The 19,329-nt window shown below is 40.2% G+C and overlaps 1 protein-coding gene across 1 annotated transcript; it reads left to right on the plus strand.

Moving 5' to 3' along the window:
- Positions 1–15,099: 15,099 nt before the first annotated feature.
- On the plus strand, positions 15,100–17,553 carry Pcdhb1 (protocadherin beta 1). The gene has a single exon (XM_070035978.1). The coding sequence runs from the start codon at positions 15,100–15,102 to the stop codon at positions 17,551–17,553; it is 2,454 nt and encodes an 817-aa protein (XP_069892079.1).
- The last annotated feature ends 1,776 nt before the right edge of the window (positions 17,554–19,329 follow it).

A 19,329-nucleotide genomic window follows, 5' to 3' on the forward strand; every position in this document is an offset into this window, starting at 1 on the left:
GAAAAAAAGAAAAAAGAAGTTGGGCTCTGGTTGCTCACTCATGTAAACCTACCTACTCAGGAAACAGATCTGAGAAGCATGGTTCAAGGCCAGCCTGGGCAGGAAAGCCCATGAGACTCTTCTCTCCAATTAAGCCACCAATATGCCTGAAGTGAAATTGTGGCTCAAATGGTAGAACACTGGCTTTTAGCACAAAAGCTCAGGTCCTGAGTTCAAGCCCCAGGACCAGCACCAAAAAAGAAAGAAGAAAGAAAGAGAAAAAGAAGAAGGAAAGAAAGAAGAAAAATGAAAGAGAAAAGAAAATATCCCAAATTTGACTATTTTTTTGTTAACTCCTGCACAAGCACCCCAGTTCAAAGTACCATTATTTTCCCCCATATAATTAATGCCTTTTTGGTTTGCCTTGTTACACCTAAGCAACTGCCAGACTTCTTTATAATGCAAATCAACCTTCATTAGAAACCCTCTATTGGGCTAGGCATGATGGCTCACACCTGTAATCCTAGCTACATGGGAGGCAGAGGTCAGGAGGATCACAGTTTGAGGCCAGCCTGGGCAAAAAGTTAGAGGACCCTATTTCAACCAATAAAAAATGGAACCTGGAGTCATGAGGATGTTATTTCATCTGTGCAGGAAGCATAAATATGAGGGTCTTGGTCCAAGCCAACCTGGGCATAAATGAAAGATGCTATATGAAAAAGACCTAAAGCTGTCAGGCTCTGGTGGCTCATGCTTATAATCCTAGCTATGGAAGTTCAAAGTTCAAGCCAGGCAGAAAGGTCATGAGACTCTATCTCCAAAATAACTAGTGACTCAAGTGGTAGAGAGTACCAGCTGAGCAAGCCAGTTGAGTAAATATGAGACGAGTTTAACTCTCAGCAATGTAAGAATAAAAAAGAAAAATCTAAAGCAAAAAGGGCTGGATATATGAAACAAGTGACATAATGCCTGCTTTGCAAGTATAAGACCCTGACTTCAAAGTGCCAAAAAGAAAGAAAGGAAAGAACAAAGTAAGATGGAAGGAAGGAAAGAAAAGAGAGAAAGAAAGAAAAAAAAGAAAGAAAGGGAGGAAAGAAGAAAGAAGGAAAGAAGGAAGGATGAAGGAATGAGGAAGGAAGGAAGGAAGAAAACAAAAAATAAGCAGTGCACTATTGGTTTCTTAACATTACCTTTCTTCATAACACCTCTATCTTCCACAATATGGTATTATGTGCATGTCTATTTGTAAAATCCCTAAAAGCAAGGAATTATATTGTATGCCCAGAGCCTTGGAGAGTGCCTGGTATTTAGTAGACGATTGATAAATATTTGCTGAATTAATTACCAAATGTTTAAAAAGTCTTTTGGTACTCTGCATTATAAAGCAGAGATAAACAATGCTTTTCTGACATTTGTCTTTGTAGCTGCTTGGTAGACACATCATATGCTACATTTTTCTCACACTTTTCTGCTGTAAAAAAGAATTCCAACTCTTCATCCTAGATTATCTTTTCTTCAACTGTGTAAGTGCTATGGTATGCTATTCTCCATAGGAAGGCAACTTACAAACTAATATTTAGTCTAATAAGATGACACTTTGTATGTGAGAAAGCTATCTGTGGGTATGATGAGCTACAATGAGAACTTATTTTTCCTCCAGGGATTTCTCTCCTCCCAAGATACAAGATAAGCAGGAAAGATGAAGAGCACAAATAGTGCTCTTAAATGTTGAAACAAAGGCAGTGATCATAATCATTTATTTATTCCTCCCATAAGTACTTGCTGAACTCCTGCAATATGCCAGGAATTAAGGTAAGCATTAGAGAAACAAAGAACTGGTCTCAACGAGTTTACAGTAGGCTAGAGCAGTGTGACAGTGAAGATGTGAGTGAAGATATAAAATGATTTCAAATTGTCATTAGTGTTCTTATGGAAAAAAGCATTATGCTGAACTCAAAGGAAAAACAAACAAACCAGAGGGATTGTGATAGGAAAAATAATGTCCCCTGCAAGATGTATTCAATCTAATCCCCAGCATCTACAAATCTGTCATGTTACATGACAAGGGGGAAATTAACACTGCGAATCAGCTAACTTTGAGGTGGAGAGAACATTCTGATTCTCTGGGTAGACTCAACATTATCACAAGGATTCTTAAAATGGCAGAGAAAGAGAACGGAGAGAAAGAGGGTCATAGAGAGAAATTTGAAGATGCTGCACTCTTGGCTTTGCACATGGAAGAAGGAAGGGACCACAAATCCCCAAATATAAAAGCTGAAAAGGACAAAGAAACCACTTTCCCTTAGAATATCCAGAAATGAGTCACTCTTGCTACTACCTTGATTTTTATTCATTTATTTATTATTTTAAATTTATCTTTATTACCTTTATGTAGGTATACCAAGAGATTTCAATTCAACATGTCAGTTTATGAGCACAATGCATCTTCCATCGTTGTTCCTGCCATTTATCCCAACTTCAAATATCCTCTTCAAGTTACCCAGTACAATTTCCACCTAAGTACATTGAGTACTATGATTGATTTTAGCCCAGTGAGATCTATTTTGGACTTTTGATTTTTAAAAATGATAGATAATATATATTCTTTGTCTAAAGCCATTGCCATAATTTGTTAAGGTAGCTGATATAAAAACATGACATGGGGACTTTTGATAGGACAGTCTCAAAATGCTTCCCTAAAGAGAATCACGACTCTGCGATACAAAGAGCTAATGATAACACATTTCAGGGGGAGAAAACAGCCAGCTCAAGACTGAAAAGTAGAGGATGGTAAGTTCTAGAAATAAGTGGAAGGCCAAAGTAATTCAAGTGAAGAAAGTACTTATCAACGGATTGATGGCCAGGAGCTGGTGGCTCATGCCTGTAATCCTAGTTACTCAGGAGGCTGAGATCTGAGGATCCCAACCAGGGCAGGAAAGTCCGTGAGACTCTTATCTCCAAGAAACCACTAGAAAACCGGGAGTGGCACTGTGGCTCAAGCGGTAGAGTGCTCGCCTTGAGATGAAGAGTGCAGGGACAGCCCACAACACCAAAGGAAAAAAAAAAAAGGTTTATGATTTGTACAGCTTTTATTTTTATTAAATCTAGAAAAGAAGATTAAATTTTACTAAATCCAAATGGGAAAATATTGATTACTTTTATTCCTTTTTTAATTTTTGCCAGTCCTGGAGCTTGAATTCAGGACACTGTCCTCAGCCTTCTGTGCTCAAGGCTAGCATTCTACCACTTGAGCCACAGTGCCACTTCTGGCTTTTTCTGTTTATGTGGTATTGAGGAGTTGAACCCAGGGCTTCATGCATGTCAGGCAAGCACTATACCACTAAGCCACATTGTCCACCCATTGATTGCTTTTAAACATGAGTATGACATGATCTGTTTTCAGTCTTCTTAAAGATATATTTTATTGCAGTCTAATGTAGACATATGTATAAAGCATTGTGTATGGGACAAAATTTTACAGAATGATGAAAAAGTGGGTGATAACTGAAATGAAGAACCATATGGAAAGTTTTCTTTAGTTTCTAAATTTCACTTAAGGTACTATTACATTTTTGAGATTTGGTCGTATTTTTACATGTAGTAGCAATTTAAAGACTATCATTGCTATATTTCTGTCTGTGGAAACTACAATATATTTATCCATTCTATTTTTAAATACAATTGAATTGCTTTAAGGTTTGGTTTATGATGAATATATTTGTACATCTATTTTTGGCATATACGTATTTATACTGAGTGTGTGTATAGACACACATACAATAATATATTCTGTCTCCCTCTGTGTACACACACACACACACACACAATCATATATTCCTATGAAGGCACTACGGAGTCATAAAGTATGCTTTTCCAGGCACATATTTGGAAATATGTGAGAGTAGGAGTTGTCCATCACTGTCAGCTTTTATTTGATAGTGACTTAAATGTCCGTTTCTTGGTGAATAATGATGCTGAAAATATTTTGATTATTGGCTGCTTAGATATTCTCTTTCATTGAATGCCTAGTCACTAGCCTACTACTTAGATTTAAAAAAAAAGAATTCTGAATCCTGTGTGGAGATTATATTAGCCAATGTTAATAAGCATTTGTTCGTTCTGGTACAGCATGAATGAAGTTCAATATATTTCTAGAAAATTTGCAAGTGTTCCTTTATAGAGGGAATGCTATAGAAACACAGATATTCTCTACAACATCATCAAAGTGCAAATCATCCAATGAGACCTGCAATCAAATCACGCTTTCTGAAAAGTGCTGTTCTTTCCTATAGTATAGATATTTCTCCCCCACCCCTTTGCTGGTATAGGGCTTGAACTCAGGGCCAAGGCACTATCCCTTAATTTTTTCCACTCAAGGTTAGTGCTTTACCTGTTAATTGGAGGTAAGAGTCTTGTAGACCTTCCTGTCTGGACTGGCTTTGAACTGCAGTTCTCAAATCTTAGCCTACTAGCTAGGATTACAGGCATAATTTATACTATAGTTTTGCTCAATTTATACTATAGTTTTGTCTTTCCTAATGTCAGTTATGTAGTGCAATGGTAAAAATATCTACCTATTAACTTACAGGTGAAAGACCCTTTGTTCCATTCTTAACACACAAAATAAAAGAATCATATTCTTTTATGAATTGAATCTATTAATGAAATTTCCTTTAAAAGCATACTTCACAGAATGTAATGATGGAGAGAGGAAAAAATGCAATGCTGCATAAAATTTAGCTTAACGGTCTCCAGGAAAAATTTAATTCCACTAGTTTGAAACCGAGCTAGATGAATTCTGAGACATAAATATATGGAGGAGAAAGGGCATGTTCAATTAATGGGATTTCTGGCGCTCTGCCCAGAGAGATTCTGCAAAATCTTACACTGCAAGGTAAAGTGGCCCCGAGGAGCGGTATGATCACCCCGAGTGAGGAGGGCTCCGCCCAACAATAAATTAACTTTGTTCTGCGTGTTTTATTGTTCTGTCCTGCAATCTGGCAGGCTTTCTCTCATTGTCTTTTCTTTTGAGCTGGCTTGCTTGACCATTCGCTTTTAAAGATCACACAACCAAAACTGAGTTTCAGTTTGCTATTACCTTCTCTCATTTTCCCCTCCCTCTATTTTTTTTTTCCCTAGAGTGGCAAAACTCTTTTTGGGGTCAGTAACAAAGAATTCCTCATCCTGAGAAGTAAACTGCTTCTTTCATCTTTTGAATCTTTATAATTTATATTCGAGTCTTGCTAGCCTCCCTCTGACCTTTTCAATTCTCTGAAGCTAGTGAATCCAAACACTTATGGTTTCTGAGAATGGGGCTGCTTTTCATCCTCTCCTCCCCCCCTCCCCCCCCCCCCCCCGCGATCACCTCTGCAATCCCCTCTGCAGCCTCCGGCAGTTACGTGCGGAGCAGCCACGTATCCAAGGCTGACAGGGCTGGCACTGCGCCAAGGCCTGCGTGCTGCGTTCCTGCCATTACACCTTCCTCGGCTTAGTCTATATTTGAACCGCTCCGTGCTGAATTAATTTCCCGGGAGGCAGAGGGGGAAGGAAGGAGGAGGGAGTGTCTGACGGACGAAAACTACGGTCAACTCGCCCTCTGCTGGTAAAAAGTCTCAACTACTGCAGCCTGAAGCCGTGGGAAAGAAAGCAATCCGTTGAATAGGGATAAATCACAAGGAAAACTCAGCTTGTTAATATTACTTATTTGTCATTATTCCTACAATTAATCTCTGATTCTACAACCTGGTGTCAGGTAATATGCAGTCTCTGGGACTCATTTACTGTTGGATTTTTGCCGCTCGGAACCGTGAATCAAAATCCACCCCCCTTTCCCCCCGCCCCCCCCCTCGCCCGGGTCTGCTCTTTGTGTCCAATTAGTTGCTAGGCAACTGGGAAAAATGACACTTAAACTGTCATTCGCAGCACACTTGTGGCCCAGTCCAACCTCTTTGCCTAATTGATGCGAACCAAACAAAAAACAGCTGCCGCTTGTGTCTGTGAGATTTAATGGAAAGACGAACAAAAAAAGCAAGTTGTCTCTCCCCAGATGGTTTCAAGAAAGCTGACAGGCAGCATTGTGAAAGATGCGGCACTGGCCGCCATATCTCAGGCAGACTTTTGCACCGCCTCTGCCTTCTTACGCATTTTGTTGGAATAAACCAACACACGGAGGCTGGGTAACATAATGACTGTCCCGCAGCAAGACCACACTTACCAGGGACTTGGATTCCAATGGATCATGAGAGGGAAAACGAGAAGGGAGAAAAAAGGATTTTGAAACATGAGGTGCTATTTAATGTCAGTTGGTTCACATGCCAGTCTGACAAAGCCAAATAAAGGGGATCCTACTCCCCCTCCACTTCTGGCATTGTTAATTTAGTCAGTCACGAGGTCCTTGGAACCAGATGGGATTGGCCAGTTCCTTTGTCAGGTGAAAATCTCTGCAGCGAGTCATGGGACTGAACTGGGCGGTGTCGCTGTCCGCGTCTAGGGTGCTGAACTCGAGGCGTGGCCAAAGAGATTTTCTATACATGACAGCTTCCGGTTGGGCAGGGTCTCAGTCGCTCTCTGAAAAGAGTGTCCATCTGCCACCTGGTGGTGAAAGAGGAAACTGCATGTGATAAAGTTCAAAAAGTACTTTGAATCAAGACCCTAAACTCCTAACACACAAATTGGAGGGTGTGGGAATTTTAGATCTCCGCAGGTGGGTCTTAGGAACCCTTACTATTCTTAAAGCCATAGAAGGGTATAAAAGAATGGATAATTTCCAGAACGATCCGTCACTTCCACACAAGAGAATAATTTACATATGTTTCCATTTTTCCAAGCATTTCCTCCAACACATTTGTACTTTCAAATTAGTATTTTTAAAATACTCGCATATATAGGTGATTAGAAATATGTACTAAAACATTAAAATATATTTTGCAAAAATAAGTGCTAAGAAAACTCTACCTTTTTGCCAAACACACTTAAGGAAGCTTAACCAAGAGTTTTGCTCTGATCTGTTTCTGGAAAATAAAAATTGTGGTTACACTTAGAAAATTAGAAAACTACAACAGAAATTCTAGGAGAAAAATAACGTTTCTTTTCTTTTACCTGGGCCTAACATATAAGCTATAAAAAGCCTTTAAACATGAGAAATTCAGAATATTCTTATAATTTTTAGTCTGTGTCCTTTTACAATATTTTACATAGTGATGATTAAGTCAATATGAAAGATGTATGTGTAACTTTGGGTGGAGAACATTCCAATTGTTTTGTACATACAAATATTTAATATACAGCAAGAAAAAATCAGGAGATAATGATTTGGCTGACCAAATTTTTTTTTAACAAAATGCACAAAAGCTGGCTACAGGTTTTATTTTTAGAGGCCTTGAAATAAGAATTCCAACTGACCATCCAATTTCTATGTCTTGTGGTAATTTCCCCTTCCCAACTAGTTAAAGATTATTCTTTCCAACTTTCAAAACAAGTGATTGCTGCATAGTCAGAGTGCTATTTTGTGTTTCGATGTATAGGATACAGTATAAAAGAACTGTAGCAAGTTGAGAGTAAAGTGATTTTTTTCAAGCAAATTTATCATTCTTAAGAAATACAAGAAGAACACTCCGTTTTGTTTGTGAGTTATCCTTGAACATGGAAAGTAAGGGATACCATTTCTGCTTTAATATTCAAAGCAAAATTTTATTGACAAATATTAATTTGAATTAAAGCTTTACACACTGAATTTTGTACTGTGAATTATCCTCAATTTTAAAATGAATAAATTGGCTAGAGTTTAATAAGGGGAAGAATTGTCATTCTAATCCAGCCTTCATTTGATTAAATGTTTTTCCACACATTCTTGGATTTCAAGTATGGTCAGCTGTAACCTACATTAACAATAGAAAAATAAGTATGAATAAGAGCATGAATGCCATCTGTTTCAAATAAGAGTGTAAAATAAATCTGGTTTGCTAATGGCATTCATTTACATTGTGGCTTCTTATGTTACTGTGAGAGAAGGAAACATTATATGTGTGTGCACATGTTGAAAAATAAGAGGTATTATCATATAAAGCAACAGATGGGAGCTCAAAAGCAGCTGCAGTCAACCCAGCTGCCAAAGAAAGACTTCTAAGCCCCAAAGCATCCTGTATCTGCCAATATGAAAAGAAACCTCAAATACATGAAAGAACATAGTAGAAGAATAGAGTTCTTAAATACTTGAAAAACTGCAGGTATGACCTCAATGCTTTAAAATACAGCTGCTTCTAAAATAGTTTTTCTGAGAGGAATCAGCATTAAGTAGTACATATATAAAAGAAAATAGGATGGGATTGTTATTAAAATATCATCAATATTCAATAAATATAATCAATATTTAAATCACCAATGGCTTGAAGTTTGGAGACAATATTAGAAACAATAAATGTAGGAAGACTCTAATACTATAGTTAGTATATGTCTTCTAAATGATATTGAAAATAATGTCAAAACTAAACAGAGCAATCTCAGAAACATTTAAACATATGCCTTAGAGGCAACAAATACATTTTACATACGTGTTATAATAAGTTAAAATATAAATGGATTTTATAAATAAGAAATATAGTATTGAAAAACAGAGTATCTAGTAAAAAACAGTTTGTATCTAGTGTTGGGCTCAGAAAATGACACTCCAAAGTATGATGCTTTGGCTTAATGAATATTTCACAAAAAAGATAGGAGGGCAAAATCTGCCCTCCTATCTTTACTATCTTTCTCCACTAAAGTAATCCATAGAAATGAGAATTCCTGTTCCCCAAGGCAGGTCATGGATACTTGAAATTCCTTTCCCCAAAGGGAGACATAAAACCTGGAAGTTTTACTCCAACCTTTCTGTGTAGGAGTTGGCTGAAGGAAATTATCTGACCTTTTGACTACCACTTTACCACTAAGCTCTTTCCCTTGGAGGAATGCTACTCAGAGAGGCCAAAAAGAATCTGCACAGAATTTGCTGTGTTTTCTTTTTTTTGGGTCCAGTCGTGGGCCTGAACTCTGGGCCTGGGCGCTGTCCCTCAGCTCTTCAGCTCAAGGCTAGCACTCTACCATTTGAGCCACAGCGCCACTTCCGGCTTTTTTTTTCTTTTTGCTTATGTGGTGCTGAGGAATCGAACCCAGGGCCTCATGCATGCAAGGCAAGCGCTCTACCACTGAGCCACCTTCCCAGCCCTTGCTGTGTTTTCTTTCTCATTTATCACTACATCATATTCTTGTGGTCTAATCACACTTTTACACATTCTCCATTTTTCAACAAACCTCAATATAAAAAGTTTCCTGTAGGTTTTGGATCTTCATTTCTGAAGATCCTCATGTCATATAAAATTGTGGTTAATAAGTTTGTTATATTTTTCTCATTAAACTATGTTTTGTCATAGGAGTAACAGTTGTGACCTTTATGATGGGTGAGAAGTGTCATTATACTTTCCTGTTTCCATATCAATGGTACTAACTGCATTTCTATTTACATTAGAAATAAGTTACATTTCTCTGGCTTGCTTGAAATGACATTCAAAAACCACATTCTAGCCAGGTGCCGCTGGCTCACATCTGTAATCCTAGCTACTCAGGAAGCTGAGATCTGAGGATCGAGGTTCAAAGCCAGCCCAGGCAAGAAAGTCTGTGAAACTCTTATCTCCAATAAACCACCAGAAAACCAGAAGTGGCTCTGTGGCTCAAGTGGTAGAACAATAGCCTAGAGTGGAGAGCTCTGGGACAGCTCCCAAGCCCAGAGTTCAAGCCCCATGACTGACAAAAAACAAATACCCCCCCCCCCACACACACATTCTGGTAATAGTACAATAATTACATTTTTTTTCTCCTAGGGCTTGAACTCTGGGCCTGGATGGTGTCCCTCAGCTCTTCAGTTCAAGGCTAGCACTCTACAACTTGAGCCACAGTACCACTTCTGGTTTTCTGGTGATTTATTGGAAATTAAAGTCTCATGGACTTTCCTGCATGGGCTGGTTTTGAATCTCGATCCTCAGATCTCATCCTCCTGAGTAGCTAGGATTACAGGTGTGAGTAGCCAGCGCCTGGCAATTCCAAAATTTTTCTTATTTTATTGTAAAGATACTGTACAGAGGGGTTACAGTTACATGAATAAGGTAATGAGTATATTTCCTATCAAACATTTTTACCCCCTCCTTTGTTTTTCCCCTACATCCCTTCCCTCTCCAATTCCCCAACTCCTCCCTCCCCCACAAGTTGTATTGTTTTCAACATAGTGTCTGTATGTCTCATTGTTATAATGGGTCAACCTGCATCCTTGTTTCAGCACTTTGTCATTTCCCATCCCTTCCCCAAATTAGAAAAATGTATATACAAGATGCAGGGCACCAGAATCAAATATAGTGACAACAGGGGTTTTACTATAGGGGAAAAACATACAAAAGAAACAACAAAATCACATAGTACATTAAAAACAACAGCACAAAGAAAAAAACCTCTTGTGTCCCTATCTTGGGGTTCATTTTGCTTAGCATCATCTTATATGGTCATATGTACATAGCTTTTGACCTTCTCTGCTTGTCTGGTAAGATTATCCCAGAAGTATACTAGTTTTTGCAAATAAGGGAAGCCATATTTCTTTGGGCCTGGCTTACTTCACTTAATATAATTTTTTCCCAGTCTTTCCCTTTGTTACAAATGGGGAAGTGTCATTCTTTCTGATGGAGGCATAGAATTCCATTGTATATATGTACCACATTTTCTTAATCCATTCATCTACTGAGTGGCCTCTGGGCTGGTCCCATGTCTTAGCTATGGTAAATAATGCTGTGATAAACATACTTGTGCTGGTAGCTTTAGTGAGGTCTTGTTTGTGATCATTTGGGTAAATGCCCAAAAGTGTGATTGCTGGATCATAGAGGAGATCTATGTGGAGTCTTTTGAGGAACCTCCATACTGCTTTCCAAAGTGGTTGGACAAGTTTACACTCCCACCAACAATGCTGTAGAGTTCCCTTTCGGCCACATCCCCTCCAGCATCTGTTGTTATTAGAGTTCTTGAATATAGCCATTCTAACTGGGGTGAGGTGAATCTCAGTGTTGTTTAGATTTGCATTTCTTTTATGGCTAGAGAAGTTGAGCACTTCTTCATGTGTCTTGGCCATTTTTATTTCCTCTTCAGAGAAGTCTTTCTTTACATCTTTAGCCACTTATTAATGGGGTGGTTATTTCTTTCTGATTTGTTGTTGAGGGGGGATTCCAAAATTTTATGTATATTTTAATGTTTATATAATAAGCAAATGTATTGATAGTAATAGGAACTAAGGAGTATGACTTTGGGAAGAGGAAAATATAAGCCTGAATAGAAGGAAATGAGGAAATTTATGTTAGTGAATTGAAAGTATAAGTTCCATGATTTCATATATATGTGTGTAGGTATATATAAGGTGTATAATAAAATATTATACAATAAAGTACAATGTAATCATATAATGTAAACTTATAGAATATAATTGGATGTACTAATTCAAGATAAATCTCATCCATGTATACTGGAAAGCACTGGTTAATAAAACAGTTTTGGGCATGTAGCTCCAATAACTACTGATATTTATAAAAAGAATTAAAAGATACTTTTTTCCTTTTCTTTTACTGGAGATTGAACCCAGAGATTCTAGTATGCTAGTCAAGACCTATACAACTTGAGCCAGGCCTTTGGCCTTTTAGGTCTTTTTTAAAGCTAGGATCTTACTTTCCCCAGGCTGGCTTCAAATTTGACACCCTTCTGCTTCCACCTCCCAGATAGCTGGGATTATAGTTATGTACTAGTATAATCAGCTGAAAACTATTCTATTAGGAAACTTGGTGAAGAGCCAAGCATGGTGGTTCATGCCTGTAACTCCATCTACTTAAGAAGCAGAGGTTGGAAGAACAAAGTCTGGGGATGTTATGGTGAAAAGCTGGAGATTCTACCAGAAAAACAAAAGATAAGGGATTGGGGATGTGGCTCATGTGGTAAATCAATTGTCTAGTACACCAGAAGCATGGAATTCAGCCTCCAGTACCACCCCACAAGGCAGTGACATGAAAAAGAAGTCATTGTCATGCCGGGTGCCGGTGGCTCATGCCTGTAGTCCTCAGGAGGCTGAGATCTGAGGATCATGGTTCAAAGCCAGACTGGGCAGGAAAGTCTGTGAAACTCTTATCTCCAATAAAACACCAGAAAACCAGAAGTGGCACTGTGGCTCAAGTAGTAGAGCACTAGCCTTAAGCTGAAGAGCTGAGGGACAGCATTCAGGCCCAGAGTTCAAGCCCCATGATAGACTAAAAAAAAATAAAAATAAAAATAAAAAGACATCATTCTCATGGAATAAAAACAAACATCATAAAATATTTTTCTAAACTATTCTGGTTTAAAATAAATAGAAATGCAACAGGGCTGGGAAGGTGGCCCAGTGGTAGAGTGCTTGCCTAGCATGCATGAAGCTCTGGGTTCCACTCTTAGTACCACATACACAGAAAAAGCTGGAAGTGGCGCTGTGGCTCAAGTGGTTATAGTGCTAGTCTTGAGCAAAAGAAGCTCAGGGGCAGTGCCCAGGCCCCGAATTCAAGCCCCAGGATTGGCAAAAAATAAATGCAACAACTAAAAGAAATGTGCACCACCACATTTATTGGAGCACTACTCACAATAGCCAATCAACAACAGATTGGCTATTGTGCCAATCAACAGATGAACAGATAAAGAAAATGCGGTATATGTACACTATGGAGTATTATTCAGCTGCAAAAACAATAAAATTATATCATTTTCCCCAAAATGTATCAAATTGGATGTCATCATGTTAAGTAAAATAAAGGAGACTCAGAAAGACAAATATCACATTTTTCCTCTTATGTACACAAAAAGGTCATGAATGTAGAAGGAGGACTACTGGGGAGGGACCAGCAGGAAGTGGAGCAGGGAACAAAGGGTGTGGAGAATGAGAATATGATCAAAGTTAATTTTGTTCACACATAAAGTCATAATGAAATCCATTTAAAAGAACTTGCAAGAAAGCTACAAAGAAGGAGTTGGGGGAAAAGGTTAAGAATTCTGGATTAAACATAGATTACATTATATGTATGTATGGAAATATCACAATTAAACCTTTCACCTTTCCTGGTCATCTAGTGATTAGGATTCAGTGCTCTCTTATAATTAGGCCTTTCATGTTGTACAACTATGCTAATAATGTTATATAATGTTATACTTCTGATTATGCTAATAACAATAATAAAGACAGATATAAACAAAAACAAGGCCCAAAACCAAGATGTCCAATCTGTAATGGTTATATATCAAGAGAAAAACAGAATACTCCATAATCATATCTAGGCACTGACAAAAAAGAATTTCGTACAATCTATAAAAATTCAAAATCACCAAACATCTCTCTGTCCTGGACAATATTAGTAACTATGGTATATTTGCTAATAGTAGTGTTGTTAGCTTCTTTATGCCATTCTTATTTTCTATAACAGGTTGTTAATGAAACCATCATAGAACTAACTCCACTTATTTATCCATTTATGCCAGATCAAAATCCTTCTTCATGTCTCTCCCAAATGAGCTAAAACAAAACCAAATATCACATGTCCATTTCTAACAACTTTCTATTGAAACACCCCAGGATTGTCTATGGTGTGTAGTTTTTGTTCATTGCAAAACACAATTTTGTTTAACCACAGGTGTGTTTCTGATACAGGTGTGTTTTTGTCAAAAGTGCATTGACAATACACACTGAAATTCTATCAAGTGGTAACAGAAGTAAATGAATGCAAGCTAAATACAGTATTGACCTCACATTCAACTAAATAATGAGAGAATGAAACTGGATTTAAACTATCATTTGCTGTACACTTCATTTATGGTTTTAAGAAGAAGTGAAGGAAGACAGCTTAAGAATATCCTCTTACACTGGATGCAAAGTGCCTGGTAGAAACTGAGGTTTCCCTTAAGTGACAGTAACTGTAAAGCATCATCTAGAATTTAAAGTGCTGATCACAAATGGCAAATCAAACTTTTTTTTATAATTAACATGAGCCAGGCCAGAAGATAAGTTCTAAGTCTTGTACAGCCATGAGTACTGTATGAACTGGGCATGTGATTACATCAGTTAGGACTTTAGCTCCTGTGGCTTTTTGCTTTTTAAAGTAGGAAAGGTAGAATGGATTTCATCTTGCTGTTTTAAAGTCCAAAACCAGGCATTTATCTTTAATTGATTTATCTAATACATTATCTGGGAAACAGAATGACAGTATTTATTGGGAGCATACACTTTGCAGTGAGACCATATTAAGTTGCAATTTACTTCTCACTTTCAGTAGGAGGAGGATATTGGATGTGACCTGGTCTCTCCTATGACAGTCACATCACATTTTAAGAACGCATGTAAACCACCCAACATAGTCCTAGTTCCTATAAAAAAAACATGCCCAATAAATACTACCGCTATAATAAGCGTTAGCGATAAGCAGCAACTGCTTCCTGAGCTTTTGAGGGTTCTGGGGGAAAAATGGTTTTGTGTGAATTGAAGGATGCCTGCCTGCTCTGTTTCATTTTGCTTTTCCTCTTCTTTAACACTCCCCAGCCCTTTTCCCTGCTTTCCTAATGCTCATATATTTTGGCCTCCAGGAGAAAAAAAAGATCCTTTCACCATTTCTGTTGAACTGTGGAGTGTGCAGATACAGCTTTAAAGGTGTCACTGCCAGGGGCCCCAGAGGACTGGCAGGAACAATGACTTCAACTTGAGCGGGTATCCTTGGCTTCTCAATTCCCAAGGACTTTATTTTTTTTTTCTTTCTCTCCTGGAAGGGAATTAGCAGGTGCGTCTGCGGTTTCTCTGGCAACAAACTTCCAACCTCAGCCCAACTCTCAGGAATGACAACATACCTATAAATACATCCAACAGACTAGGGACTTGTGTTACTCAATGCGAATTTTTCTTTCAAGTGCAAAACAGCTTACCTGGCTGGACTAAGCCTTCGGCTGCGGTTAGAGGCCAGTGAAAGGAGGGGGAGCACCTGTTGCCTGGGCCTTCCCTACAAAAGCGAAACTTTATCCGTCACAGCTGGTGGATTTGCCAGGCGTGCGCCTTGAGAAAGGATGACGACGGGTGAGTGCAGGAAGCCTTTGCAAAGCAGGCAGGTGAGGACTCTGCTCCTTCTCGTGTGCGTGTCGGTGGGGGGAGCCGCCACCATCCGCTATTCGGTGGCGGAGGAGATGGAGAGCGGCTCGTTTGTGGCCAATGTAGCCAAGGATCTGGGGCTGGAGGTTGGTAAACTGGCCGAGCGCGGGGCGAGGCTGGTTTCTGAGGGCAACAGGTTGCATTTCCGGCTCCACCGCAAGACTGGAGATTTGTTCGTGAAGGAGAAACTGGATAGGGAATCGCTTTGTGGCAAAACTGACCCGTGCGTTCTGCACTTCGAAATTGTGCTGGTGGAGCCGTTGCAGTCCTTCCGTGCAGAAGTCAGGGTGTTTGATATTAATGACAATGCCCCGGTTTTTCTAAACAAGGAACCGGTTTTAAAGATCCCAGAGAGCACCCCACTGGGTTCCCGGTTCCCTCTGCAGAGCGCTCAGGATCTGGACGTGGGCCTCAACGGTCTCCAAAACTACACCCTCAGTGTCAATGCATATTTCCACCTGCACACCCGCTTCCGCAGCCACGGGCCCAAGTACGCGGAGCTGGTGCTGGATAAACCCCTGGATCGAGAGGAGGAGCCTGAGGTCAATTTGACAATCACGGCGGTGGACGGCGGGTCCCCGCCCAAGTCTGGCTCCGCCCACATCCGAGTGGTGGTTCTGGACGTCAACGACCACGTGCCTCAGTTCTCGCGCCTGGTGTACCGGGCTCAGGTACCCGAGAACAGCGCCAACGGTTCCTTCGTGGCGGTGGTGACTGCTTCGGACCAAGACGAAGGCACCAACAAGCAGATAACGTACTCTTTAGCTCAAAACCCAGAAGCAATTCTGCAGACATTCCAGATCGACTCTCAAACCGGAGAAGTTCGGCTCCGAGGGCCCCTAGATTTTGAAACGACGGAAACATACGACATTGATATTGAAGCTACAGATGGAGGAGGCCTCTCGGCGCACAGCAAAGTCCTGGTGGAAGTGGTGGATGTAAACGACAATCCTCCTGAAGTCACCATCTCCTCTGTGTCCAGCCCTCTCCCTGAGGACTCACCACTGCAGACGGTGGTGGCCCTCTTCACTATCCGAGACCGGGACATCCGAGTGGGAGGCAAAATCACCTGCTTCCTCAAGGAAGATCTTCCCTTTAGAGTCAAACCCACATTCCGGAATTCGTACTCGCTGGTCACTGGCAGAAGCTTGGATCGGGAAGACGTCTCGGGGTATAATATCACCCTTGTTGCTGTGGATACCGGACCACCCAACCTGTCCACAGAGACAGTGATAGAGGTGCTCATCTCGGACATTAATGACAATCCTCCCGTGTTTCAGGAAGATTCCTACATCCTGACTGTTCGGGAAAACAACAGTCCTGCAGTTTTTATTGGCAAAGTCCATGCTGAAGATCTAGATTTGGGTGAGAATGCCCAGGTAACATATTCTTTGTTGCCTCCAAAAAGTGGAGATCTCTCTGTCTTTGCTTACATTTCCATAAATTCAGACAATGGGAAACTCTATGCACTGAGAACCATGGATTATGAAGCTATCCAAGATTTCCAGTTTGTGGTAAAGGCAACGGATGGGGGCTTCCTGTCTCTGAGTAGCCAAGTCACTGTCAGAGTGGTTGTCCTGGATGACAATGACAATCGTCCAATGATCTTGTACCCACTTCAAAATGGCACTTTCCCCTGTCATGACCTAGTGCCCAGGTCGGCAGAGGCCAGCTACCTGGTGACCAAAGTGGTGGCTGTTGATGGTGACTCAGGTCAGAATTCTTGGCTTTCATACCATCTACTTAAAGCCACTGACCCTGGATTATTTTCTGTTCAACCACAAAATGGGGAAATCCGTACATTGAGGCAGATATCTGAGAGAGACCCAATGATGCAGAAGCTAATCATTCTTGTTCAAGATCATGGACAGCCAGCTCTCTCCACTACTGCCTCACTTAACATCCTGCTAGTGGATGGCTTTTCAGAACCCTATCTGCAGTTCCGGGATACATCTAAGCATTCTAGAAAGGTAAATCCAACCACCAAATATTTGGTCATCTCTCTGGCTGTGCTTTCCTTTCTCTTTCTTGTCTCTGTCACAGTGATCTTCATCATACACATTTGCCAGAAGATTAAACATAGAGACAAGTTCACAATTCAAGAGCATTTCTATGATGACTGTAATTTCCCTAACAATCTGGTGCAAGGGGGAGGCAATGGATCCTTATCCCAGCCTTGTTCATATGAAATGTGCTCAGCCAGCGGTACTGGCACTAGTGAGCTCCGGTTTCTTAAGCGCTTTATGCCCAATTTCCCTTTCCCTCATGCCACTGGACAGGAAAAAACAGAGAATGGTTCTAGTTTACCTTCTAATAGAAAAAGGTCCCGGGGGTCAGAGGGCCATGCTCAGGTATCTGATGATTATATGTAGCTCTTACAGCCCTCAGGGAGAAGAGAATGTTATATTTAGTATGCAAAAATATCCCATCCTTACTGAAACAAAAATGGTGGTGGTGGTACTGCAGCTTTGGTAGAGACAAAGCAGTACCTAGTTTACTGAAAATGAGAAACCCAGTAAAATTTGCCTTGGTACAAAACAGTTATCCTCATCCCAGAGCCATTTATCTAACATGACTTTTTCATTTAGAAAACTGTATAGGGCTGGGAAGGTGGCTCAGTGGTAGAGTGCTTGCCTTGCATGCCTGAGGCCCTAGGTTCGATTCCTCAGCACCGCATAAGCAAAAAGAAAAAAGCCGGAAGTGACGCTGTGACTCAAGTGGTAGAGCGCTAGCCTTGAGCTGAAGAGCTGAGGGACAGCGCCCAGGCCCAGAGTTCAGGCCCCACGACTGGACCCCCCCCCCAAAAAAGAAAAGCTGTTTAAAGAAATGCCATTGTATGGAAGCATGTATATGGAAGGAACTTGTTCTCCATCTCTTTTATGGTAGAAAAAAATCAAATGAAATGCTAGGAAATGACCTAGGAAATGCTTATCTCCATGGAGATAGCTGGGCATTTGCCTTTAAAATCTTATCTGCTAGACAGTAATACGTTTACAGGGAAGCAAAATAGTTTCCAGTTTTGGGTGTGTGTATGTGGTGTTGGTACTTGGTTGAAACTTTTAGTCCTGGCTTATTAGTTGAGATAGGCTCTCTATTTTTGTGTAGCCTGGCTTCAAACTGAAGTCCTTCTGACCTCTGCGTCCTGAATGGCTGGGATTGCATGCTTATGCAACCATACCCAGACCAGACACAGATTTCTAATGGTTATTTGGGGTTGCAGACAAGTCTCAAATCTTTCACATGTTTCCAAGTGCTTGCCTTATTAGAAAGTTATTTGAATATGGGAAATAAAAGATGGAGGAAAATTTAAAGAAATTAGGATTGTTGTAGTAAATTACTACCACAGAACAGTTTAGAATATTTTATGATGCCATTACATGCTATAATTACTTTAAACTATTTTACTTTAACCTGTTTTGTAGCCTGTGAACAACTAGAAGACAAAAATACATTTTAAAAAACAGTTCTTTATTTGGCAGTACTGGCAACACTGATCTCAGATCCCTGTGCTTGCTAGGCAGCTTCTTCAATGCAGTATGATGCCTGCATTTTGTCCTCATTTTGGGAGATAAGGTCTCACTTTTTGCCTGAATCTGTGTCTGGACTGCATATGTTAGGCTTCCTTGTCCAGGATGGAATGACTCCGTCATTAAATGGAGTCTGGAGTTTTCTGTGTAGCTGGTCTGAAACCACAATCCTGCTGACCTAAGCTTCCCATGTAGCTGAGATGACCAACATGCACTACAACACTCTATTGGTTGAGAAGAGGTTAAACTGTGGTCCTTCCAATCTTAGTCTCTCAAGTAGGTAGATTTTCAGGAAAGATCACCAGCGCTTGGCACAAAAAGCCAATACCAATTAGATGGCTTTAAGACATGAGAAACTTCTAGGTAGTATCAGATGTGGTCACTGAAACCCAGGCGCCAATGGCTCATGCTTGTGATCCTAGCTGCTTGAGAGGTAGAGATCTGAGGGTTACAGTTCAAAGTCAGTCCATGCAGGAAAGTCCATGCGACTTCTATTTATAATTAACCACTAAAAAAAAGCTGGAAGTGGAGCTGTGTCTCAAGTGACAGAGTGGTAGCCTTGAGCAAAAATAACTCAGGAACAGAGCCCTAAATTATGCTCCCCAAACCAGCACACACTAA

The sequence above is a fragment of the Dipodomys merriami genome, unplaced genomic scaffold (genome assembly GCF_024711535.1).
Source record: "Dipodomys merriami isolate MVZ:Mamm:240054 unplaced genomic scaffold, mDipMer1.0.p SCAF_27, whole genome shotgun sequence".
Classification (NCBI taxonomy): Eukaryota; Metazoa; Chordata; class Mammalia; order Rodentia; family Heteromyidae; genus Dipodomys; species Dipodomys merriami.

Excerpts from the sequence above, each read along its gene's own strand:
- Pcdhb1 (XM_070035978.1), top strand. The coding sequence starts at position 15,100 with ATGACGACGGGTGAGTGCAGGAAGCCTTTGCAAAGCAGGCAGGTGAGG.